The sequence below is a fragment of the Malania oleifera genome, chromosome 3 (assembly GCF_029873635.1).
Source record: "Malania oleifera isolate guangnan ecotype guangnan chromosome 3, ASM2987363v1, whole genome shotgun sequence".
Classification (NCBI taxonomy): Eukaryota; Viridiplantae; Streptophyta; class Magnoliopsida; order Santalales; family Ximeniaceae; genus Malania; species Malania oleifera.
Genome location: NC_080419.1, coordinates 124,120,343 through 124,148,335, shown reverse-complemented (window position 1 = coordinate 124,148,335; position 27,993 = coordinate 124,120,343). Strand labels below are relative to the sequence as shown.

Sequence of the window (27,993 nt, the reverse complement as noted above, 5' to 3'; positions counted from 1 at the left end):
CATGTTTTGAATAGAGTGTCGCAAAAATAAATAAATAAACAAACAAAGTTACACCTTTTGAACTTTGGAGGAGATATAAGCCTAATTTAGGATACCTTAAAGTTTGGGATTGTGTAGCCTTTGTAAGGCTTACAGATCCTAAAAGACCTAAATTAGGTGCTAGGGCTTCTATTTGTATTTTTCTTGAATATGACATTAATTGTTCAATCTATAGATTTTTAGATATTGAGAATAATAATATTTTTTAGTTGGGTGAGGCAATTTTTTATGAAAAGAAATTTCCTTTTATAACTAAAATTAGTGGGGTTCAAAATATTAGTAATAATGTTGTTTTAGAACCTAACTCAACTACTCTTGACTTAAAGAATAGAAGAGATTTTGAGATTGAACCTAGAAGAAGCAAAAGGATTAAAGTTTGAAAAAGATTTTGATCCTAACTATTTTGTTTATGTTTTAAACAAAAGTCAAATTACTTTACAAGATGTATTAAAATCACCTAATACAATTTTTTTGGAAAGGGGTTGTAAATGATGAGATAAAATCTTTGATTTTCAATAAAAATATGGAAATTGGTTGATTTACCACTGACTTTTAAAACCATAGATGCAAATGGGTCCTTAAAAAGAAACTCAAGTCAAATGGGTCAGTGGATAAGTATAAAACACGTCTTGTAGCCAAAGATTTTAAACAAAAAGAAGAATTTAATGTTGTAGATATATTTTCTTCGAATTTCTAGGAATACATCCACTGGGCTATTAATTACGATTGCTTCAACTTATAACTACAAATTCATTAAATGAATGTAAAAATTGCTTTGTTATATAGGAACCTAGATGAAAAAATTTATATGAATTTAACCTAATGACTTTATAGACTTTGGTTAAGAAAATAAAGTGTGTAAGTTAAATAAGTTTATTTTAAGGCTTAAAACAAGCTCCAAAACAATGACATGAAAAGTTTGATTCCTTCATGATTGATAATTAATATAAAATACATGAGAATGACAAGCATATCTATTTAGAAGACTCACATATTATCATTTTGTTCAAATTTACATATCATAAATAAAACAAAAAATATGCTTTAAAAGCATTTGGAAATAAAAGATTTAAGTGAGGCTAATGTTACATTACACATGAAAATTATAAGATCATGTGATGATATATTTTTTTTATCAATTGTATTACATTGAGAAAATTTTGAATAAATATGGTTAGTGTAACGCCCCCGCCCTTATTACGGCCCCAAAGTGCTACTATATATATATAACCTATACAATCAGATAACATACATCAAATACCTACCCTAAACAGGGACATACGGGTATATCATACTGATCTATACTTTCATATATTGCGGAAAACATAAACGTTCATATGGATTCTAATAGACGTACCAGAGTATCTAATTATTCCTTACATACATTCTTCCGTACGTAAAACATAAACCGTATTACATTCACAAAAAAAAAAAAAAAAACCCATCTTGGCTAAAAATCCAGAACTCATACAAAACTTACGTCAGCTAACCAGACTGTACGCTCCCAACTCTTTCTAGAAGACTAGGACCGATTCCCTGTAACTCTTGAAACAAAGGTTGTGAGATTGGGGTGAGACACTTCTTAGTAAGGAGGAAGATATTACATCAGTGTGTGACTGTACAGTTATATTCTTGTTTGAAAATAGTTACATAGATTGCACATTCTCAATACTGTAATATATATATATATATATATATATATATATATATAATATAAATTTCTGATAATATATAACTCAGCATCATTACAAATGAGAGTTCCCAAGATTAGGGTAAGGTACAGGCCCATACACTATACAATCCATCCGCCCGATACTCAAACATATGACTTTACCCATTAAAGCTTTTAAATCATGTATATGCATATTTAGAACACCATCCTGCTTGAAACTATCATAACTATGTCTGTAACTCTCCGTCTCAAGGGTTATGCGATAAGAAAGCACTGATCGAGCCCTGTTCGTGCAAACATTGTCAGGCATCATAACATACTGTAGCCCAACTTGACCATCACCACCTTGATCCCTTTTGACTAGTGACCCTTCTTATCAAGCCGACTACTAGATACCCACACTAAAAAATAACTGCGTGTGGTTGCATTATACCTCTGTTTTGGCAACGGTACCGAACCTACATAATATAAGCTTCTTAAGGCTTCATATAATATTGAGCTTCTTATGTTCTGTGTAACAAGCTGCGGTCCCAATATCATATATATAATTTACATTAAAACATAATAACCTATGCAGTTCTAGTATTTTCACAATCTCATTCATACATACTTTCATTCATACTGTGGTAAAAACTGTCTCGTAACCTCTCGATTTTACCTTTTCCTCATACTTGGCATGATATCTAACTGGCACCTGTTTTTTGCATTTTCTAATAACCACCTGGAACCTTAGTCCCCCATAGTTCATATACATACATCTCAAATCAGTATAGATTCAATTCATATCATACGTCACACTTATTTGATCAAATATACATTTCATATAAACGAGTTCGTAAAATATTGTTCCTGCTGCAATTTAAGAGTTTCAAGCATCTCCTACTTTAGTTTTAGTGCAAATAAAGTAGTTTTAAGAAATTTGGAAATCATATGCTAAAACCCTTATTTTTACCAAAAATCGTAAAATCGTAAAATTGTAAAGTCGTAAGAATAGGCATTTATACCCGGTAAAACTTTGCAAATAAGCAGTCATATCATTCATATAAACATAAGCTACATATCTAGGGGTTTCATTTTTCTAAAAATACTAATGTAAACAAATCCCCTTACCTTAATCTTGAAAACCGAAACACGAACGAATCGATCCAAAACAACGACACGGGATCCTCAAAACCTAAAAACCGAAGAACAATACTTCACTATAATCTCGACTACTACATATCTACTAAACCAAAAACAAAATCAGATCCTTACCTCAATTTTAAGGAAAAACCCGAAAATCCTCAAAACGCAAATCTGATCCGTTATAACTGTAAAGATTCTCCTCCTAATCCACGTAGCGACGTCAGATTGTTGATTTTAGCAACAAACGGCACGAAATCTTAGAGAGAGAGAGAGAGAGAGAGAGAGAGCTGGTTCGTGTTCTAGAGAGAGAGAGAGAGAGAATTGAGTTTTCTTAACCATGAAGCAACGAATAGATATTTATAATTTAGTTGACCCGACCAGACTCGTTGACGAGTTGGAGTTCTCGTCGACGAGCCGAAGAAGGGCGCTCTTCGCCAAGAGAATGACCTCATCGATGAGCCTAAGATTTCAGAATTTCTGAAAATACCTCGGTATCTTCTCGTCAACGGGCCCCTGCATCTCGTCGCCGAGCCACAGAAGAGACTTCGTCGACGAGAAAAGGAGTCTTGTCGACGAGCTCAGCTGTTTGATCCTTTTTAATATCCCTTCTCTTTTTTTTTTTTTTTTTTTTTTCCGGATTCGGGTCCCTACAGTTAGGATGAATGTAAGCATGTTTCTACTCCTACTGATTTAAGTTTAACTTACTTTCAATTGAGAATGAAAATGAAGTGATTAATCAAAAGGAGCATAGTAGCATTATTAGTAGCTTAAGAAATGCAACTAAATCAACTATACTTGACATTGCGTAAAGGACGAGAGATCATGTCATTGGGTTCAATAGGAAGAACGAAAGATATAATGATCATAAGAAATGTACTATTATCTTAAGTTCATCCTTGTGGTGTAAGTGCATTTATCTTATAATGGGGGATGTTAAAATTTTTAACTCTTAACAATAATATGTATCTCTTATGAGTGAGGTGTTAAAGTTATTGGAGCTCTTTTGACAAATTTCACCAATGTGAGCATGAGAGTGGGACCACTTTCTATGAGAATTTGACTTATTCTTAAATATGCTCATGAAATTGGTGGATTAGCACAAAATCAAAATGTGTTGCCTGTCAAAGCTTATGTTAATTGTTAAAGCTCGTGTTAACATCTGGATCATTATGTGTGAGTAGTAACACTTTATTTTCTTTAAACAGTCATTGTTCAAGTTTGAGACAACTATTGACTTTAGAATAAAATTAAATAATTGTTCATTAAGTGAAAATTTAATCCAGAACACACCTTCATTATGTATAATTATCCCTCTTTGGGTGTTAAACTCTTTATATGTATGTTGCATACATAATATTAAAATGAGGGAGAAATTGTTAGTTTATTTTAATATTATCAAAAGTATTAATTATCTTGAAAATGACATGTACTTTGGAATTAGATTTTTATTTAATAAGATTTTTGGAAAAGGCATGTACCTTGGAATTAGAAATCTATTTAATTAAGTCTTTAAAAAGAGTGTATACTTTAAAATTAGATATCTATATATTGAATCTTTGGTTTTTATGTTTCATAAATGCAAGATATTAGGTGTACCTTGTTTTTAGGCATTCATAAATGCAAGATATTATGTGTACCTTGTTTTTAGGCCTTGTGTGCCTATAAATGCATTAAAGACTCTTTGCACATAGTCTCTACACACAATTTCTATTCACATCACTCTTATCATACTCATCTAAAGAGTTTGACAATTTAAAAAAGGTGTTTTTTTGAAGTTTCTTTTTTTTTTTTTTTACTAAAAGAGGGTAGCACCTCCATTTATTTATTAATAAACCCTCACTTTTGGAGGAGGAATACCGTGATTACAAAGCAAGCAAAAGGAAGATTACAGAAAAATAAAATAAACCCTCCCAAAAACAACACCAACAACCAATCAAATCAGGATAACAAAACTAAATCAAGCTAACAAAGAAGATAGAAACACAAAAACAACCATAAAAATATCAAAATTCACCAAACAAAACTTGAGGATTGAACTAACGACGAACGGAAGTGAGACCCCGTCTATCCATCCATCCAAAGAATATGTTTCAGATAACGTGGTAGAAGGTGTTGTTCTTTGTAAATTACACTATTTCTCATTTCTCCTTCTTTAGTAAGAAAATCAGTCGCACTATTGTCTTCCCTATATTGATGTGTCACCATGAGATTCACTCCTTCTAACTCCACCACAAGCTCCTCCCAAAAATCTCAAAGATACCACAAAGTACATCTATCTTTCTGAAGCCAATCAACTACAATTTGCGAATCATTTTCAATAATCACATTAAAATAATGCAATCATTTATACAAACGAATTCCTTCCCTAATTACTTTTAATCCCATTTGTGTAGAATTGAAGGGTCGTACGATTCAAATCAGATTATTATATCTCGGGGGAGGCAAGTCAAGTGAAGTTCTATTGCACCAATTCGTGTGCTAAACCAAAAAGTTGTATTAGGCTTAAATCTCCTTAAAGAGAGCGAGATATATGTGTCTCAACCTAGTTGTAAATCATGTTTGTATTTGATTTATGTTTAAGTTTTTTCTTATTTGTTATATTTATGTTATATTCCTAACAGCATGCGTTTATAATTCAAATTTCTTTGTGAGTAATGAAATTATTATTTTGATATATACAACTCACAAAAGTAATCTTAGGGGATTGCTCCCTGTAACTTCAAATTTTATTTTTTGAACAATTTTTTGTGGTTTTGAGAAGAGAATGGCTTGGGTAAAATAAAGTATAGTTGAAATTTTTTGTATGATTTTAAAATATTTTTCGGTTGATATGTGTAGGATTGTTGATTTGTTTATATAAATTTTATAAATTTATGAAATATTAGATAAAACTAATTTTTTTAAATTATCATTAAATATAAAGAATTTTACTCTTTAAATTATAGCAATTACATAATATAGCTATAACGTATGGTAAAAGCGAATTGACTTACAAGTGCATTGAGTGCTAGCATGTGATACTCTCATTTCATTTTTAGGAAATAATAAAAAAAAAATGAATAAAAGTTGAAGGATATTTAAATTTAATTTGTAAAGCAATTAATGTTCAATTATGAAAACACTTTGAATAGTTGTGTATAATTATATAGGGGTGTTTTGGGGCAATTATAAGTAGTAACGATGGTATTTTAGGTTATTTAAAAGCCAACAAAAAAAAAATTCACTTTCTCCAACATTGCATAGGTTAAAACTTGAACAAGGCCTTTGTAAGAACCCGACCCGAGGTATGTAGATTGAATAAATGAAAAGGGGTAAAAAGGTAAATTTTGTAGGTTTTGTCGACAAAGTCATTGTTCTCGTTGACGAAGGCCCTCATACTTTTCATTACCGAAATTCAGAGCCTCGTTGACGAAAAGATACTGAACATGTTGTAAAATATCAGAATAGGGTTCGTCGCCGAAGGAGCCAATTCGTCGACGAAACGTATGGATAATTCTTCAACGAAGGCATCATCTCGTCGACGAGGTTGGCCGGGTCAAAGGGGCTATAAATATCTGTTTCATTTGCTTCTTAGCTAAATAAGCCAAAACTCTCTCTCTCTCTCTCTAGAACCAGCGGGATCTCTCTCTCTCTCTCTCTCTCTCTCTCTCTCTCTCTCTCTTCGATTCTTCGTTGTTCGTCGCCTAATTCGACGATCTGACGTTACTGTACAGATCAGGAGAGGAATCTCTTCAAGAATAGTGGATTGAAAAGTCGTTTCGAGGATTTTCGGGTTTTGACCCAAGATCGATGGAAGGGTCCGATTTCAATTTTGTTTCAGAATATGTGTAGTAGTAAGAATTGTAAGGGATTATTGTTCTTGGTTGTTTAGGTTTTGGTGTCTCGATTTGTATTTTTGGAGCCGTAGAGTTTGTGTTTTGATATTCAGGAAAAGATAAGGGGATTCTGTTTATATCAATTTATTTTTGAAATCGGGAATGGTAAACCTGTAGTTTATGATCGTATGTATGTTTTGATTACTTATTTGGGAAAATCTATCAGGTGAAAATGCAAGATTTTCGAGTTACAGTTTTCAGGAAAATTTGAGGGTTTCGGGTATGATCTCTATTTTTTTGTAAAAATCACATGTTGTATTAAAATTGTAGTATTGAGATGACCGTACCCATATTTGTATTAAACTGTATTCTTAAACTGAAAAATGATATGATTGGTTGTATACTCAAATAAGTGTGGAATGAAATGTTGTATGTAAAATGATTCAGGTTTTGTAAAAACAATTAGGAGCAACTAATTACCGTACGCTGATGAATATAGGGACATGAGTTCCAAAATTGTTTCAGGTTGTGTAAATCATCCAGTGGCAGCTAATTACCATACACTAAATCAGCTAAGGGTAGCTAATTATTGTACGCTGACGCCATGTCTCGGCTAATTACCGTGGGCAAGAGTGTCTGGCTCTATATCTGAGGGTATGAAATATCGCCTATTCTTTCCGACTGGTCACCGGTGGGTGTGTGCTACCCTGTAGTGGCAACGGTATCGCTGTGAGGCTTTGGTTATCGCAGGTTATCGGGTACTCGTATTGGCAACGTTATCACTGTGAGGCTTTGGTTATCATAGGGTAATTGGGTGCTTAGTGTGACGATACTGACCGTATATTTGGGTATCGTATGTACTAGAACTAGATTGAAAAAATACTAGAACTGTATTGACCTGTATCATATTGTATTATATTGTGTTATGTTTTACGCTGAAATAACACTCGTATGCCACACACTGATATAAGATGTTTTCTTCCTTACTGAGAGGTGTCTCACCTTGAATATATAAATTTTTTTCAAGTCCTTCGGGTAGCCGAAGCTAGCATCCTAGTGTCCGGAAGCGGGGGTGTCGGTTAGCCGTATTTAGTACCTGTGTAAGTACGGGTTTTGTAACCGGGTTGTCATTGTTGGGTTTTGTAGATACCCAGAGTATGGACTGTAATTTTGGGAACGTATATTTTAGTTCTGTATAAACTCTGGTATGGTATGATGTATGTATAGAAAGAGTATTTTCCGCTGCGTATTTGATGAGTATGGATATGTAGGTGAACGTGTACCCCACGGGATCGGACCCTCATTCAGTATTGTATCATGCATGTTTATTTGATACAGAGACAGGTTAGGTTACTAAAATCACACCTTGGACCCATCCGCAGGTTCAGGGCGTAACAGCTTGGTATTAGAGATAAACCAAGTTATTAGGTCTTGTAGACTTGGTTAGGCGTATTTATGTGTACATACCACAGTATAGGATGTAGGAAATGGGCAGAGTAGGTCGAGGGTTGTTTTGTTGTTAGACAGGGACTCATTGGCGGTGTTCTATGTTTTTCCTGGAATGACGATTTCAGTAAAATCATGGCAAACCACTGATGGATTCGTATCGGTGTGATAGGACAAACCTAGACCCGTGAGAGTAGTAGTTGAAATGATTAGTTTTCAATGATTGTGTTAACTGTGTATAATATAGGAATTCTAACCGATTCCTGTTCTATTTACAGAATGGAGCCCAAGGATAACAACTTGGATAGTGGTTCCAAGGAGACTACGAGTGATGAGTCTCCTTCCGTGCCTTGGGGTTTGATGAGGCAGGTTATGTGAGAGATCGGGCAGAGTGTTAGGAGATGTGAGCACTCTCCTACGGCTGCGGGTTGTACTATAGAGAGGTTCATCCGCATGCTCCCTCTGATTTTTATTGGAGGACCCGATCCGATAGTGGCAGAGAACTGGGTGCAGAAGACCGGGAAGATATTGGAGGTTCTGCATTGCACTGACTAGTAGAATGTTCTCTATTCTACCTTTCAATTGGCAGGAGAAGCGGAGAGATGGTGGACGACGGTGAGTCTGCTGGAGAAGCAGAGAGCTGGTTCATCTGGTATGACGTGGAGCCGCTTCAAGGAGGTATTTTTCAAGAGATACTTCCTGGCTTCCACTCATGATGCGAAGGCTGATGAGTTCTCAAGTCTGACGCAGGGAACCTTGACGGTACAGAGGTATGCCGCCAGATATATCGATTTATCTCGTTTTGCACCATACTTGACCTTGAACGAGTATGAGAAGGCTCGAAGGTTCGAGAAGGGTCCGAGGAAAGACATCCGCAAACTTGTGGGGATGCTGCAGATTTAAAAATTTTCTATTCTAGTAGATAAAGCCACCATAGTCGAGGCTGACCTCCAGGGAGATGAGGTGGGACAGGAACAGAGGAAGAGGCCAGTATCTTCTGGTTCTCAGACTGGTCCTCGACAGGGATAGTGGAAGAAGAAGAAGAACTATAGTTCGGGTTATCGGCAGAATACCGAGCGGCTAAGTTCTCAGGGGGATCCATCCTCCGCATCATGCGCCAAATCCCGTAAATGGCACGATGGTGAATGTTCGCCGTTCTGGGGTAACTGCTACAGCTGTGGAAAATCAGGCCACATGTCTCGAAACTGTCAGGCACAAAGAAGCAAAATGCTTGGGACCCATCCGCGGGTTTGGGGCGTGACAGACTTTTCGTATGATTTTCAAAAAAAAAAAAAACATAGGTCATTATTCTTAAAAGTATTTTTATAAATGAATTAATATAAAAAAAGTAGACTGAAAATTAAAAACTCAAAATATGAAAGATTGAATTGCAAATAATTTTTGATTTTTTAGAAAACATGAAGTGATATTATAAATAAATGTACAAGTAAGAGGCATGTGCTTCGTGATGGGGCAACGTAATTCTAAATTAATTTAAGAATATATATATATATATATAGACACACACACACACATATGCAACACTAATATCCAACAAAAATTTTAAATGTAAATGCTAGGGAAAAATTCATTCAACATATTCCATTCAAATATTTTTAAACAAATATAATATATCAATAATATATATTATGATAAATAAATTTGTGATTAGAGCCTCCTTGCACTTGGTAAATCATTTTTTTTAACAATAAATAAATTTTTTGACTAAAAGATTGAATTTTCGTGTAGGTGTTATTTTTCTCCCATTATATGTCCCCCACTTCTTAAGGCACTTTTGGGTTTGGAAGTATTTATTTTTAACATTATTTTTTTGTTCCATTGTTGATTATAAGTAGGGTCCATATGTTAGTTGTGAGCAGAACTCATCTATGATTTTTTTATTATCAGAGCTTATCTGTTTATTTATGATAAGGGCTCATCTTTCAATTTGCAAGCAGAATTCATTTATCAATTTATATACGAAACTCGTTTGTCAATTATGAGTAGGGTCACATGTCTATTAAACATAGCTAATTTGTCAAATATGATTAAAGGCCGTCTGCCAATCTATAAGCATAACTCATCTATTATTTATATAAGCAGAGCTCATTTCTTATTTATAAGAAACATTCATCTGTCAATTTATGAGCAAGGCTCATCTATCAATTTATTGGCAAGTCTCATTTATCCATTTTGACCATAGCTCATATGTTAATTATAAGCTAAGCCCATATACCAATCTATAAGCCATATATTATTTATGTGATGAGAGCTCATCTATCATTTTATAAGCAAAACACATTTGTCAATTATGAGTAAAGTTCGTGTCTATTGTTATGTGAGCATAGTTCATCTATTATTTATATGAGTAGAGCTCATGTGGAGAATCTATGAGCAGAACTCATCTGATTTTTTTTAATTTTTATTTTTACTAAAAGATAGCGACATATCCATTTATTTATTAATAAACTCTCACTTTTGGCTAAGAAACTCATTTAATATTTATATGAGCAAAACTTATATGTCATTTAATTATGAATAGAGTTCATCTATTAATTTATGAGTAAATATCATTTGTCATTATATGAGCATAGACAATCTATTATTTGTATAAGCACGACTCAAATGTTAGCTTATGAGCAAAGCTCAATATAGTTCTCCAGTAAAAAATTTGGCTCGCATGCTACGCGAAGTCAATTCCATATGCATTTTCTAATCTAAAATTGCTACAAGCATACCCATCCTAACATATGAGTATGATTTAAAATATTCTACCGACTTTTTACCTTCTAGAGTCCCTTTTTATAAATCAAATGTCCTTTTAATACTCAGTGTCGTATATCTTTAAGTTGTGAAATATGATCTTAAAGCGTTGTCTTCCTTTATTTTCCCGCGCTATTATTTAGGATACATTCCTTTTATTCTCCTTAATTAAAATTTCTAGGTCACACTTTTTAGGATAAGATAATATGTCGGGATTTTGTAGACTAATATAACCAATTTTATAAAACTTGAATATTTAAGGCATTTTGCAAACATTAAGGTAAAGGACCCTTATGATTAGTGATCACCATATTCGGTATTAAGTCCACCAATACATCAAATAAGTTATGGGAACTAAAGATCGATGTGCGGGTTTTGTTTCCACGAGGAGCACATGATGAGTAGGGTTTATTTCTTATGCTAGTATTTAATCAACAAGGAGCGATTTTGCCCTCATCCTAATTTGAGTGTGATTACCCGTCAAGTTACAAATTAGGAAAGGGGAAAAGGTATAAGCTCTCTATTGATTACCTTATGCCTTAAAAATGTAATCCATGGTATAAGGTGCATATCCTCTATGCTTTGATTGACCATGCCTTAAAAATGTAATCCATAGTATAAGGTGCATATCCTCTATGCTGTGATGATTTTTTTTTTTTAAATGGTAATTATTATTCCAAAAAATTTTACCGGATAGCCCTTCATCTTGATTATGTTCAACAATATATAAAATTAGAAGTTGGTAATTTCAAAATTCTCCTGATTAAATGACCACGGTTCGAGTCTTACGAGTTACAGCTTTTCACTAAAGATAATGAGAAGAACCCCCATTATCTCAATAAATTAGTCTAGTGTTCAAAAGATCTCAAACACCATCGTTTCAAAATTTAGCTAGATGTGACGGTAAAATTTTTATCGGCAAAGACTCGAACTATGCGGCAAGTCACAATCGATGCAGTGTTTCACTCGGCAAGCAATTTGGTGTGTATGGCTTAATTTATCATAACTAATTAGAAAATAAAAAATATATATATTTCATAATTATGAGATCTAGGGATTTCTAAATCAAATAATTATAAAATTCATTTTCATATAATATATCTCCAATGTCATCCATAATCTCAATAATAAAAATAATTAAACAATAGTTCAAATCTTTGAATAGTTAATTAATTAATGCATGCATGGCTAGTTAGGCGCCAATCACATCCACGTTCCTTGTACGAGAAGCATAACACTCATGCATATATAACATGGCTAACCAGCTAGCTTAGCAAAAATGCTAGCTCCAAAATTGCACATGTGAACATCCTATATTTCCAAATTCCCACCCCCTATTGATATATTCTAATAGCTTGAATTTAATATAATTATTATATTTTGATAACAATAAAAAAAATTAAAAATCCCTTTAAATATTCGAGATATTATTCTTGAAAATTACAAACCCACTTGGTACATGTTGCCAGTTGTGCCCGTGTATATACACACATGCACATTCGAAGTGAGCCTTTGAATAGAAGAAGAAGATGGCGCTGAGGGGGCGGAGGAGAGAAGGGTTTGGTGTAGTGGTAGCAGTGGTGGTGGTGGCAGTGATAAGGAGGTGGGTGGTGGAAGTGGGCGGAGATGCTGCTGCGGATGAAGCTGGAGAGGCATTTCTCAAGAAGCAGGGGAAGTGCAATAACACGGAGGCCTTCGTGAGGCAACAAGTGAGGATGTTTTAGAACAGAGACCCCAGCCTTGCCCCGAAGCTTCTCCGATTCCTCTACTCCGACTGCTTTATCAATGTACGTACCTCTCAAAAATAAAACTTAGGATCCATCAATACATGCATATATGTGTTTTCATTCAATAAAACAGCACCATGGAAAACTTGTGCGATTACAGTGCACAATGTTGTGTTATTGTATGTACCATAGACTTAAACTTTTAGGTCTAATAATGACTTAATCGATGTGTCGAATGATGCATTATTGTATATTCGTAGGGTCGTGATGCATCGATTCTGCTTGATCAACCAAACTCAGAGAAGACTGCACCCCAAAACTCAGGGCTTGGAGGGTTCTTTGTTATCGACAAGATCAAGACTGTCCTGGAAGACCTGCGCCCTGGAGTCGTCTCGTGCGCCGACATTCTCCACCTAGCTGCTTGGGATGCTGTCAAATTGGTAACATGAATACCCCACACACACCATAAAATCCCTTCTACTCCAAACTATTCAAAGGAAATCTTGACAAATGAATTGAATCCTCTTGAGAGAAAGAGAGAGAGAGTGTTCAGATTAATTGAAAGTCTTAACTCAGCTATGGGGTTGGGAATGGATGGATGAAACAGGCTGGTGGACCATCATATATTGTTCTGACGGGGAGAAGGGATGGCCTGAGATCAAGTGCTGCAGCCGTGAATCTCCCCCTGTCTCAGCCTCCATCTCCGGCGAATCAGCCCTCGCATTCTGCAAATCCAAAGGCCTAGATTTGGTGGACATGGCAACACTCCTCAGTAAGCTTTAATTATGTCCTAATCATGTAATGCAGCCACTACTACTATTGTTGTTGCTACTATTATTACGGTAAATTTAACTTTAAACCCCATTTGAAGTATTTACTTAGACCTCGTTTGAACTATTATTATCATCTCAAAGCACTTACATGTCTAATTAAAAACATATTTAATCTAATATAGAATTGAATGCAACACACCCGGGGGGTGGGGGGTGGCGGGGGGGGTTGGTGGTGTCAAAGTTAGGAAATGTATAGGGATACATTTTGCAAATTTTGCCCAAAAGAGCTTATCCAATATTTTGTACATTAGAGTTCGGATATGTAAATTTAAATAGAATACATTGCAAAATTATATTAAATTTTATTCAAATTCACACAAATCCAAATTTTATGAAAAATCCATGCTACTAAGCACAACTTTAGAACAATAATGTCCATTATCTGTTTGGATTGAGAGTTTTTTCTTTGAGAAAATGAAATGAAATAAATAACAAAGAAATTTATTTTCTCATTATATAATCTTACTAAAATAAATTTCTTTAATATGATTAAAATTTTGAAAATAAAATGTCCATAATGTGTAAAATTAAATCTTTGTACACTAATTTGCTATTATTTTTTTATAACCAAATAACACGAAATAGTAAACTCCTTCAAGTTATGTTTTAAAGCGTGGATTTCAAAGCAAAGGTTTAGATCTATATATCCATTTGGATCAAGGATTTTACTTGAAAAAAGGAAAGAAAAGAAAAATAAAAAGCAAACTCATTTTTTCTTATATTTTCTTTCTTTGTTACTACTATCAAAAATGAAATTTTATTTTAATATAACTAAAAATTAAGAAAATTTAGGTGTAACAAGATGTAAAATCAAAATTCGGTTCATAAATTTAGTATTTTTTTTCTTCTTTTTTTTTTTCACTTTCTTTCACAACCAAGGATGAAAATGTAGATTCCTCGATATTTCCTTTTCCTTTCCCTATTATTTTTTGAGTTTCAAATGGAGCCTAAGGATTTGGACAAAAACATAATATGATTCTATATTATATTTTATCAAAATTTACACAATCTAAATTTAAAGTCCAAAATCTGAACCCTGAAACCTGAACTGTCAACACACTCATTTTCTTTTCTTTTTTTCCAAATGTTTTTCAAATTCCAAAAACGTATATTATCTCTTTTTTTGGTTGGTCTCACACCGAGGAGATTTCCACTCTTCCAAGTATATAATTCCTGTGGCCATTTCTTATCAAATCATCAGGTACTATGACAGTGAAAATGCATGCATGCCCGTGTTCTTTTAAACCTGAAATTTCTTGTCGGTGTTTCAGGAGCGCACACGATGGGCAGAACACACTGCCGCTACATCCTTGACTGCCTCTACAATTACAACAACACCGGGAAACCGGACCCGAGCATGAAGCCATCCTTCTTGGCCTAAATGAGGAAGCAATGCCCGCCCAAGGAAAAGAAGGGGCAGACAGATCCACTAGTGTTTCTGAACCCAGATTCTAACTCAAGCTATGAGTTCACCAATTCCTATTACTCTAGAGTGCTAGCCAACCAAGCAATTCTCGGAATAGATCAACAGCTGCTCTTCAACGATGACACTAAGAGGGTAGCTCAGGAATTGGCCACTGGTTTCAATGAGCCGGATGGGAAGTCTCGGGATTTTAACTGGAGAAGAGGGAGAGATATGGCGGAATTGCAGATTTACAAACCAGAAATAAGTCTAATGGAAAGCAGGATAGTTAGAGTAAGTTACAGATATGTCAAAATTCGGATGGAAGCATCGTGTGCTTACTGCCTAGGAATTAAGGAGTATTCTACAAATAAAGAAAAAAATGGTCTACCTTTCTCTTCACAAATAAGATAATTCTGTCTAATTACATGTCAAGAACACTACATCATAAAAGTTTCGAACTTATCATTAATTTTGATTGGAATATATTTCATTTCTGTTTCTGAAAATACACATACAGAAGATGATGGGATCAAAATTTTTGACATAAATAGCTCTCCAAACATGCAATATAGTAAGATCCACAAAACAAAAAACAAAAAACAAAAACAAAAACAAAAACAAAAAAAAAAAGAAACAAACGAACAAAAGATTGTGTGGGGTAACCTGTTTAAGGGCTTCACACAATGTCTCTGTCTGTGATCAGATCCTAGTGCCCGAAGCAAAGAAACTCTTCCAACTTTTAATTTTTCCACTGGCTACAAAGAGACAAGGAAATCACTGTAATTGTCAAAAAAGTTGCAGACAATAAGAAAGGGAGAGTTTGCACAAACCCCTCTCTTATAATGAAGTAATTACATAAAAGATTAAACTCGGTGCAAATATTGGAGTCAATGTAAAATTATATAAATGAAGACATTTTGTAGTGTCCTGAGAAAGTACGACTCTTGCGAGTCTATAAAATTCAAATAATTTCTAATGCTACGACAATGAGGACTCATTAAAATTGATACACAAAGAAACATATCCATTTCCAAGAAATATCTAAATGCTGCATATCTAAAATCAGCAACTAGTTTAAACTTCTAGGAAACAGCTTGCGTGTCCATTGCTGCTGAGGCCTAACTTTTAAATTACAGAGACTTTATTAATGCATATGTCGAGGACTTCTCCAGGCACAAAGGTAAGCTAATTCAAAATAGCATCAGAATCTCATCAAGATCTAGTTTTTCTTGTTCATATTACAGCTGACCTAGATAGTACAATGGTGATCCACGAAATTTCCCCCTTTGCTTTAAGTGTCCCAGAGGAAAAAAACACTCGCCAAACAAGTTTTCATTTTAAAAATAATGTGGCATGATCATATATTCTATCAATTTTTTTCTCTTTTTGATAACAGAATAGTTTCATTGATAGATAGGAACGTGCAAGAAGGAGAGAGTAAAGCATCTCTCCTTTCAAAACTCTGGGTTACCCTAGAAAAATAAAAAATAACACACCAAAAGGAAAATTAGAAACAACCCAAAAAGTCCAGCACGCCCTATCATTTCGAAAAGGAAAACCAATCATGCTGAACATCTGATCGCATCCCCCTGAAGTTCTCATTACCCACACACCAAAGAGTAGCCAAATGTTGAATCTTCTCCCTAACCAGTAAAAGAGAACTTGTTGCCAGTAAAAATGCATGCGTTTGCCACTAAACTTCATCAAATTTGTATGAGTATCTTTGGCCACTTAGTACCTGTTCCCCATCCTTCCCTTCCTTTTTTCCCTAAATCTTGCAGACCAATAGCTGATCCCAGATGCCCCAATTAGTGGAAAATGAACTGGTTCCTTGTATGAATTCTTAAGTGGTCCAAGTTTAAGGCTTAGATCCCCCACACCCCCACCCCCACCCCGCGGTGGGGCTGATGAAGGGAACTTCTCAAAAGAAGCTGAATCAAGTAGACGCAAAATTATTCACCCACGACCCATGCACGAACACAGAGAAGTAATTGTTAGAAAGAAAAAGATCACTGAAGAATTTGGTATAAAAGTGTAAGGTACCTCAAATATTTAAAATAACCAAAATTTATATGTAATTTTAGGAGATATTTTTAATGTGTAGACAATTTTGTAATATTTGAAAAGAATAATCTGTTAGAAAAGGCTAGCTTTTAGCTTTTAAAAATTCAAAATGAGTAACTTCAAGTTCCTCGTGAGAAAAAAAAAAGAAACTCAAAGCTAGCTCTTTAAAAGCAGAAAAATATGTTCTACCAAATCTGTGATATCCAACTTTTACTTTTAAAAAAATCATCCAAAAAGAAGGGAGTAGGAACCCACGCTAAGACACTGGCAAAAATTATTGCTAATTAACATCAGGATTTGATCTAGTAAGGCTCATAATGTACTCTAAAATATTTCTACAATTCTATTGAAGATTGCCAAGGTTCAAATTACTGGTACATATGGCAACCAACCTGGTCCCAACTGCACTATTCAAGTAACAAGCACTACTATTACAAATGAAGTTTGATAACACAAAGGTATATTTTATACGAAATTCAAACTAGACTACAATTATATCAATTAACTTAATGATACAAAGCACAAAAGACACTCAGCCTGAAAACATTTTAAGTATAAAGTAAGGTAATAAACAAGAATTATTAAAATGTCCATCCACAAGTTGCTATTGTATTGTGCATGTTAGTTTTATGTTGAAAATGAAGCACTGGGCAGTGATTACCTCACACAGCAGATGCAAAGAAATTGAATGTGCACTATCTGGATGAACCTTAGAAGGGATAAACACTTCTGCTTCAAACTCCTCCAAAATAAAATATTTACATGACAATCTTATCACGTCACTCAAATTTGGAAACTGATCACAGTAACCAACAGAGTGTCACAGCAAAAATATTGTCCCTGAAGCATGGGAATGGAGCAATCCTAGTCACCATTATGAGCTTCTGGGCTCTTGCTTCTGATTAGCTGGTTCAAACAGGATAGAAATTAAAAATAATAATAATAATAATAATAATAATAGACAACATGTGAGAAAAAGATTGAATAGGTTCTCTTCCAATGCTTATCAGCATTAAACTGGTCACCTTGGTCTGTTTCAAATCACAACCCAACAATCACATGTATATGTGATCCACAGTGAAAGACAGCGTGCCATGCATTGTCAGGAGTGATTTGATTAATGTATAAAAAGAAAAAAAACTACTATAGCCCCTACAAAGTGGTGACGTTGGACACCAATTGAAGTTGCCCAGATTCACCAGAAAATTCTCAAATGCTTGGCTAGAAGATGGAAACAGCAAAGCACAATTCTGAACAAATTCAAAGGACATATAACAAAAACTAAAAACCGCATAATGCCCTACTTAACAGGTAGCAGTGTGTGAAAGTTGTTGAACTATGCAATGCAAGAGAAATGAACGTTCTGACAAGAAGCAGCTAACCTTGTAAAAGTATTTCTTCCGAAGTTTGATGGCTGTACGTATGCATCTTTTGACACTGATCTTGAGCATGTTGTCATTGAATATCTGCAACATTGACTTAAAAGTTAAAAGAGTCATTCCACAATCAAATATATAAAAGAACCTCGAAGAACAACAATGCATTTCAATGAAACTGAAAGCAACATTGGCAATGTTACTTATTCATAAAATTAAAATTTTGTTTTAAAAAAAAAAACATAGCTAGGTTCATTTGTAACTATGTACAGGTATAAACCCAATGTAAATCAATCTAACCTGTTCGCATAAGTTTGTTTCATGCCCATGCACTCTCACAAACACAAGATTAATTTTTTATTGCAGGGGCATACAAGAGTGCAGTTAAAACACAATACATATGCAACTATAGTGTTTGAGGATATTTTTCAATAAAAGAAAATTATATATACCTCATGCCTACATTCATCTTTTTTTTTTGTGAATGGAATTTTTTTTTTGGGGGGATAGAAAAAGAAATTCTTTAGAAATAGAAAGAATGTACAATCAAGAGAGCACACATCACATTTACGAAATCTAGAATTCCCCAGAAAAACAAAAAAAAAACAAAAAAAAGACAAAAAATAAAAAGACAGCAAACTAAAATCAGCACGCCCATAGAAGGGACTTCCAATCACACTGAACATTTGTCAAGCACATTTCCTTAAAATTTCCATTGCCCACACACCACAAAGAAACCATAAAAAGCACCTTTTCCCCCACCAACCAATATGGAATCTTCTTCCCTGAAAAAATAACGCGAGTTATGTTCCTTCCACAAGCCCCAGACCAATGCAAATAAAGCACAATTCCATAAAGCAATTCCTTCCTTCCTCCTCCCAAACCCCACAAAAGATATTACCAATAAATCCACTGCAATAATTTAATAACTTGTTCCAAACCTTCCATGCTGAATCGCGATGCAAGAAAAGATGAGAAACAGATTCTGATCAAAACAAAGCATATACATATATATATATATATATATATGGGGAAAGAGCCTTTAAAGGTCTCCACTGCAGCACGGCATTAGTATTTATCCTATCATCACTTTGTAGAGTGGAAAGGAGAAATTGGTACCAACCAAGAAATCAAAGAAAGATTTATAAGAAAAAACACCCTGATATCTAACAACCAAGATCGACTATCACCCTCAGAAGATACCCTACAATTGTTCAACATAACCAACAAAGAAGATAATTCAATAGTTTCCCTATCATTCAAGGCTCTCCTAAAATGAAAATCCCAAGAAGATAGAGTACTGCCCGAATCAACAATAAAAGAAGAAATGGGATCATTTTGTGCTGAGCTCAAATGAAATATGCGAGGAAAAGAGATGGCCAGAACAACATTCCCCAACCGAAGATCTTTCCAAAAACGAATGTTACAGCCCTTACCCATAACAAATTTGGTATGGGGAATAGAGAGGGGGTAAATCTGGGAAATAACTTCCCACAGGCTTTCCAGAGAACATCTAGAACCCAAATTAGTATCCCACCCATTCCAATCAAGTCCGAATTAACTTTTTATAATTTTATACCACAAGGAAGAAACCTCTAAACGAAAACTGCCAAAGCTATTTAGCCAAAAGAGTCGAGCTCTTAGACACCAAATTTCCAAGACACAAACCACCCTCCCTCTTAGTCCTACAAACCACCTCCCAGCTCACCAAATGATCCTTAAACCCCCCTACCCCTGACCAAAGAAAATCTATCATAATTCTCTCAATCTTACTAGCAACTCCCATCGGAATTCTAAAAATAGGCAGAAAATACAATAGAGTACTAGAAAGGCAAGCCTGAATTAGAGCAATCCTCCCTCCTAAAAAGACAAAAGGGCTACCTTCCACCCATCTAAACGCTTGGACACTTTCTCCACCACCACCGGATCCTAAAAACTAGCTACTCTAGGATTTCCCCCCAAACGAACCCCTAAATAGGACATTGGCCACCCCAACTCAACACACCCAACTTCCAAGGCTAATTCTAACACTCTCAGCAAGCACATTAATAGCCGCGTTACCACTCTTTCCAATATTAATCTTCAACCACAAGACCCTTCAGAAAATTTGAAGAAGCCCCACTATAATTAGGAAAGAAGGATCCTCCAGGAAAAAGGTAGTGTCATCCTCAAACTGAAGGTGTGACACCAATGATCTCCTCCCTACCCACTTTAAGACCCTTCACTAAGCCTCTATCCACCGCCCTATCAACCAACGTACTCAAAACATCAGCCACTAACACAAAAAAAAAACGGCGAAAGAGGATCCCCTTGTCTAATCCCCCTCATGGCCCTAAACCAAGATTTAGGCTCACCATCCACTATCACCAAAAAATTCACATTAGACATACAACCTTTCATCCACCTATGCCATCTTTCTCCAAACCCCTTCCTCACTAAAATATAATCCAAAAAGTTCCAGCTCACTCTATCATAAGTTTTTTCAAAATCCAACTTAAAAACAAGCCCCCTCTTCTTCCTCCTCCTAATATCCTCAACAGTTTCATTCACAATCATGTAAGTGCAATTTCCCAACATCTTAATTGAACAATCTTCACATTCTATGAGAAAACCATTTATCTATCCTCCACAAAATCATATTTAACAACTCAATTCTATGTCATGGATCATCAATTGAAAAACTAGATCCACTTTTGCATATGCCTAATGTGTAGCAGGTATGATCAGCAGATGCCATAGTGTACTGCATCTAGGGAAAAAGCCAGAGATGCACTCAATTCTCATTGCAATCACTGTCTAAAAGAGCATCTCAATTTTTAGGGTAACTAGCACAAAACTCCAAATCGTCAGTATTAATAGTCATGATCATGACATGAATTTAGGTTCACCATCTAACTATTATAGAAACCCTCAATTCCAATTTCTACCCATGATAATAACTTGTACGACAACAACAAAGCCCTAAACATCACTATGAATCCTTTTCCACAATTCGACACTATCTAGGCAATCAAAAAAGGTGGAGTGTTGTCTAATCCTAACATACCAAATCCCCCCAATTTATTCTCAGTCTATCCCTCCCTTTCCTATAACCTCTAAACATCAACTAAATCAACCTGAAACATCAACTATATCTCTCTTATTTCACTGGTGTCATTTGGTCTATGTTTCAAGTGCCCAAACCATCTTAGCTACCCTTCCTTGTCGTATCTTCCACAAGTTCTATGCCTAGCGAACCATGCATGTGTACATTCCTTATTTTATTTCTTAGACTTAAAACGCTCGTCCATTAACATTCCCATTTTTACTATGTTTACTTTTGACTATGTTGTTTCTCAGTTGCATAACATTCATCCATGTAACACAGCTCCTCTTCTAGCCATGATAAGAAAACCATCATTGTGGACGATCAAGTAGAGGGGTAATCCAATAAGCACAAATTCTTGATTACACAAAACACATGCATAGAATTATGATATTGACACATCTGAGATCGCCAAATGTTTGGTCAATAATCCATAATTTAATAAAACTGGAAAAGTACCAATTAATGAAATTGAAAAACAAATTGAACTAATCAACCAATTCACATTATCCAACAACTCATATTTACTAGGACAAGCAAAATGCATGATGGCCCATGATTGACAGCTCAAAATGAAAATAAAATACAACTAGCAAAGGCACCATGCTATGCACAAAAATATAAAACATAAAAATAATCTTACTGTTCAACTAAGAGTTTATAGCTTTTATTTCCAGATTTTTTTTAATGAAAGTATTAGGAAGGGAAATTTTAGACAGCCCTATACTGGACTCGTTAGAAATCCAGAAAAAAAATAATCATTTAAAGTTGAAACACCGAGTGCATTTCTTTCTCGCTTGAAGGGCAAATCTAGGCAGGCCTGAAAACCATTTATGCCAAAAGTTATCCTTAAATTAAAAATAAAAAATGCCAGGATAAAAGAAGAAAGGAGTAGCATTTGAGGGTAAATTGTGTAGCTTTTATCTTTCTTTGTTTTTTTGTGTATGAAATTTATGGCATTTATGTTCAATTTATTTATAGAAAGTATAATATTTGAGTAACCCAAATTAGTCCTAAATTTTATTTTTCTTATGAAAGGAAAAATTATATTTGAGTGAAACCTAAAATAAACGTTTGGTAGGACACCACATATCAATATTTATGGGAGAAAAAATAAATAAATATTTAATAAGGGCAATATTAATCAGAGTGTAACACAATGCCATAATGCCACATATTATATTTATTTTAGAAAAGGTAGGGACCTATTTAGTTGTGGAAAACAGTTTGCATTTTCCGTTTTATTTAATCACAAAAAAGCCATCTAATTTTTCAGTTTTACAACATTTACATAAAAAAAAAAAATTGAAAAACAATTAAAAAAAATTGGCACTATTTGTTTGGGAAAATAGTTCATTTTTCCATTTCTAATTTTTTTAATAACTACAAAAAGGTCACTTTATTTTCCGACTATCCAAATTTATATCAAAAAGTTGGAAAACATCTTTTTTTTTCTTCTAGATTTCTAATTCTTGCCCTGTGCTTGGGAGCATGGAATTTGGATCTTGAATTTGGATCTATGCGGATTTAAACAAAATAAAGTATAAAATTGTATTGACTTTCTTCCAAATCCAAACAAATCTAAATCCAAGTCCCAAAATCCATCCTCCAAAAAATTTACCTTATATAATTTTTGGAAAATTGAAAAACAAGTTATTTTTTAATTATTTTGAAATCAAGAAATAAAATGAAACCTATTTTGCGCAACTAGACAAACTGTTTATTTTCTACTTCTTCAAAACAAATCTTAAAAAAAAATTATTAAAATAAGCTGATTTTTTTGTAATTCTTTGGAAAACTAAAAATAAAAAATGGAAACTGATCTCCACAAGTACACGAGCCCTAGATCTTTAAAATTGATAGCATTGGTCAAAGTACCATTTGATGGTGCAATACTACGTCTTTTAGGCTTGTTAAAATTTAATATCTTCGGAAAATTGGACTGAATTTTTCAACTTCAACCCACACAGATGTCTCTTGTATATTTATACAGAAATGCAAAGAAAAAAGAAAGGTTTATTAAGTAACATAATAAGAGTCTAAATATTAAAAATTCTATGAATTAGTATATGATACAAAAAGTTCGTGAATATTTTGAAATAATGATCCATGTAAAAAAACCTACATTCCAACAAAATATAATATGAATAATATGTTACCAAATGCCCAAGAATATTACAAATAGTGGCAGGTTCCACCTACTTTTAGGTTTAAAAATTCAAAACACTTGTAATGCTTCAAAATAAAGATTAATTGTCATCATTGATCATACGAAGAGCAAATAATTTTGAAAAAAAAAAATTTACTAGCAAATAATTTAAGTTATAAAGACATTTAATATCTAAATTTTTTTAACAGAAAATTCAAAATGTGCTAGAAATCTTCTTGAGGTTTTGGAGCTCAATGCCCTCAATAGGGATCTATCTTAGTATTATCAATTTCAGATACAGTACAGAAATTAACTAGTGGCAGAAAACTGTAATTAAAAATTCAGGATAATGCACTTGCCTTTATCAAATCATCAATTGAATGAGTTACTCTGATGATTTTCTGACGATTCATAATGAGAACTGCTGCTACACAAAACACAGGCAATTCATCATCCTCATTCCTTAATGAGACAGCACCACAGATCTGTAACTGAGCATTCTTTGACCAAAAACTCTTTGTCAAGCCACAGAGGTGATGAGATGATGCTGATTTTATTCCCCCATTTTCAGATATGCGTTGCTTAATATTTCTTTGCTTCGACTTTAAGCCACACCTCAAACTATAATTAACATTGTCCTCCCTTACTTCTACTATTTCTCTACTTAAATCTTTTGGAGCCTGTACCAGCAGTTGTTCCAGGCAATTCTCCTCTAGACTAGACAATGTTGCCTCATCAAAATCAGCAGCCCACATCATCTGCAATAAACTACTAAATTCATCAAATGCATGATGAAGGTCAGAATCAAATTTTCAGGAAAAATATCTCCAATTAAAATTCATCACAGATCCAGTGTTTCTTAAATAAGAACAATAGTCAATAAAAATAAATAAAAAATAAAATAAAGAATAAAAAAACTCAGATAAAAAATTTCAATCCAAAAAATTTAATGCAATGATCCAATATTTAATGATATGATCCATCAAAAAACCAAAAACTGGTAAATTATATTCAGTAAACACATTTCCCCTGTCCCATTTGAGCAGGAAGTGCTTTGATGTTGTGAAAGACAATGGTAAGACACTCAAATTAAACATATAGCATACTATACATCTACTAATTTGAAGAATGAGCTGTACGGTGGCTGTACGCCTGTACCCCATCATAAGCCCAATTAGCCAAAGCTTAACCATGATAAAATCAACCTTGCAGAATAATATTCACCATTGTTGGATAACTTGGGCCTCATGTTTTCTGATCAAGGAGGAAATGAAGTTAGGCTCAATAGTGGCAAATCTAAGGTGAAGTAAGCGTCAAAGGGAATTAACTAATTTGAAGTGTTCGGTGAACTATGATGGGAAGGGATTAAAGAGGGATTTTCTTGGCTGATTGTTAGTTTTTTATCTGTATTTTGATTTTGACTTTTTTTTTCCTTTTTTTCTTTTTTTGCTTTTGTTTTTCCTCCTCCTTTTTTTTTTGAAAGAGAATTTAGTATCCTCACTATGATTACATTCTCTTTCTTAATATATCTTCTTTTACTATCAAAAATAAATAAATAAAGATAATACATGAGATGTAATTTTAGTCAAGGAATATTCAAGAAAATATTAAACTTGATGGTCGAGAAATTATTAGCACTAGTATATTTCGATACCTTGGATATATTATACAAGCTCAGGGAGCAATTCAAGATGCAATACATAGAGTTAAAGTAGGGCGAGTAAAATGGTGAAGTGCTTCGAGCATATTGGGTGATTGTACAATGACTATAAGACTATCTATGCTATGTGAATCAAAATGTTGGGGCAACTAAGAAACAACATATCCCTAAAGTAAGAGATGAAATGAGAATGCTAAGGTGGATTTGTGGTGTAACACTAGAAAATAATTCATGCATTCATGGTAAGTTAACATAAGATAAGGGAAGGAGGGTTAAGAATGCTGGACTCTTGCAACATAAATTAATGCACTAGAAAGAAGTGAGCTAGTTAATGCTACTGCCAATAGGGCTCGTAGACATAGAATAATTGAATTAAGATAGTGAGTAAAGCTTGGTTATATTTGTTGTTAAATGCATTGAATAGCTCGTAGATATATTATGATGGGATTGATACCACATATTACACCACACTTTTGCATAGTCATATGTTAATAAGCTTACAAACCTCCCACATAAAAAGAGCCTCATTGAAAGACAACTCCCGACGAAAAAGCACCAACAGCATGCGGAAAGCAAAATGAAGGCTTTCAGCACCTATATGCGAGAGGTGCACAAACATTTCTCGGTCTGTGAGTTCCAAGATGTGCCATAGTGCTTGCAACTGCTTCATGACTCTAGTAGGACCTTCCATCTGAAAATTTTCACGCTGCAGAAGTGTGAAAAATATGTGAAAAGGCATCATAAAACTATTTAACCAGACAAAATTTCTGAGATTAGCAATACCATTCTCCTTAGAAGCATCTCAAAGCACCAAAATGCATCAGCATTATCCTCGTAGAGAACAACAAAAGGGGACAGCAAATCACTCATACCTAAGAACAGGTTTCAATTGACAATGCATAAAACTCAATGTTTCAAAATAATAATGAAATTTTGATTGTTTCAAGACTTGCATGGAAAATATGGTAATCAAAAGACAAAGTCAACCAAAAGACAACGTCACAACCTTGGCAGTATCCTGTTGCAGGATCAACCCATGCATAAACAGCAAGGATGTCTGACATTCTGGCTAAGTTTTTCGTATCCTCATAGAATTCAAGATGGCTATCTGTTCTTACCACATCAACAGCTAAAAAGGGCAGGAGGGTGGGGGGGTGGAATGATCAGTCAGCTCAAAAAACGTTGAAAAGAAGTAGCCATGTGTAGGCCATGACTCCTTGCTCTATAACAGAACTAAGGAAAAAATTCATAACTGACCTATGCGGTGCAGTGTCCAAAGCCATTCAGATACTCTGTCTTCACTGCCAACCCCTTGAGATGTTGCATTTATTATGGGTGTTTTTGGAACATCTGATATTCTCAGGCTGTCCACTGTTTCTGGTTTGCATCCCAGATTACTGGACCGAAATGCTGGTTCATGGGTATCAGGATGAATCATTTCAATTTCAGAGTGAATATGAGGTGAGATATTGTTAGACGGTAAATCATTTGATTCCATAATTAGATCCACATTGTTGTCAATCTGAAAACTGTGCAGACTTTCATCTTCTAATCTCAGATTACACTGAGCGGAAAGTCCATCATCATCCATCTCAAAATCTTTCTTTTCCTGAACATGCTTCTCAAACAAATTCGTAACAGGTAAAGTAGGAAAATCATAAATTCTTTCGTTTACGCATTCTGATATATGTGCTTCTCTCCCAGGTTTTGGAGAACTGCAGTTGTATGGATCTGAACTACATATAAGACTTGAAGAGTCATATGCCATACCGTCTGTGCTTCTCCTTACACTGACAATGTCAGATGAATAACTAGAGCATTCTCTTTGGCAGGCATATGGTGTATCTGTACAACTATGATCCCATTCACAATAAGTATCTAATTTGTTAGTATTTTCATCAGAAGCTTGTCTGTTTTTTACTTCAGCTTCTTTTCTCCCATTAGCTTTGGAAAATGTCCGAACATCCATAACTTTGGACCCCACAACATATGCAGGTGAACCAGTTCCTACGTTTGCATGCATCATTTGGCATTGCTTAATTAGGTCCTTGTAACGCTCCCTACAGAAAATTTTTTCATAAATATAATCATTAATTACAAATGTATATGAAATTCTAAAAATAATTGCAATAACAAAAGGGCTTTCAAGTTTCCATAAACAAGAACAAGATTCATTGCTCAATGTCATAAAATTACTTGAAAAATCTAGAAGTCATAAAAAGGGAAAATTAATGAAAATAAAGAAAGTATATCAGGTTTCAAATAAAAAGAAAATTTTTATAACTGGGAACATCTCACACAGTGACTAACCAACGCAAAGCAAAATAGAATCATGGGATGGTTTGACATAAAAATTTAAATAATATCACATAACATCTTGAGGTGTTACTGTTAGCTTTGGGCAGGAGAATCTATTATTTTCTCTCGGCATAGGATCCCTGGCTACTCTGGACCAGGAACAATCATCTTCTGATCAGATTGATCTTTGAACAGATTGTTAACAATTTTTTGCAAGAAAATCATGAACTTGTCATTAGATTGTTCTAATGAAGAAGTTGAGAAGCACTTGGGAATAAATCCAATGAGTTTTGCTGGAATTGCTGCGATAACAAAAGAAATAAGGAACCAGAAATGAAGTGGACAAGTCTGTTTGCAGAGAGCCCAAACTCGATGAATGATATGAGACATTGTGCACCAGTCGAAGAAGGAGATCAAGTTTTGGTTTATCCACCAGCAGAAATTCCAAAATGGAGAAGATGAATGGAAAGATAAGATTATAGGCCAATTTCTTGGTAAGCCACCACCTTACACCTATGTTCGTAATGTAATTGAAA

General features: G+C 34.4%; 1 protein-coding gene and 1 pseudogene across 11 annotated transcripts in view; one reads left to right on the top strand and one right to left on the bottom strand.

Annotated features, from left to right (window-relative positions):
- Positions 1–1,751: 1,751 nt before the first annotated feature.
- Positions 1,752–27,993, bottom strand: part of LOC131150951 (uncharacterized) — a 40,971-nt gene continuing 14,729 nt past the window's right edge. For 4 of the 11 annotated variants that reach the window (XM_058102041.1, XM_058102046.1, XM_058102042.1 and 1 more), the window contains exons 5-12: positions 26,417–27,219; positions 26,166–26,288; positions 25,943–26,031; positions 25,665–25,865; positions 23,859–24,257; positions 18,272–18,355; positions 17,551–17,795; positions 15,268–15,580 (exon numbers count right to left, since the gene is read on the bottom strand). In XM_058102041.1, coding sequence (XP_057958024.1) covers positions 17,754–17,795; positions 18,272–18,355; positions 23,859–24,257; positions 25,665–25,865; positions 25,943–26,031; positions 26,166–26,288; positions 26,417–27,219 — 1,741 coding nt within the window. In that variant the 3' untranslated portion in view covers positions 15,268–15,580; positions 17,551–17,753. Of the gene's footprint in view, positions 2,170–12,207; positions 13,329–15,267; positions 15,581–17,550; positions 17,796–18,271; positions 18,356–23,858; positions 24,258–25,664; positions 25,866–25,942; positions 26,032–26,165; positions 26,289–26,416; positions 27,220–27,993 lie in introns of those variants that run through there. The other 7 variants (XM_058102050.1, XM_058102052.1, XM_058102049.1 and 4 more) reach the window with 5 other exon arrangements.
- On the top strand, positions 12,390–15,160 carry LOC131151553 (probable peroxidase 26; annotated as a pseudogene).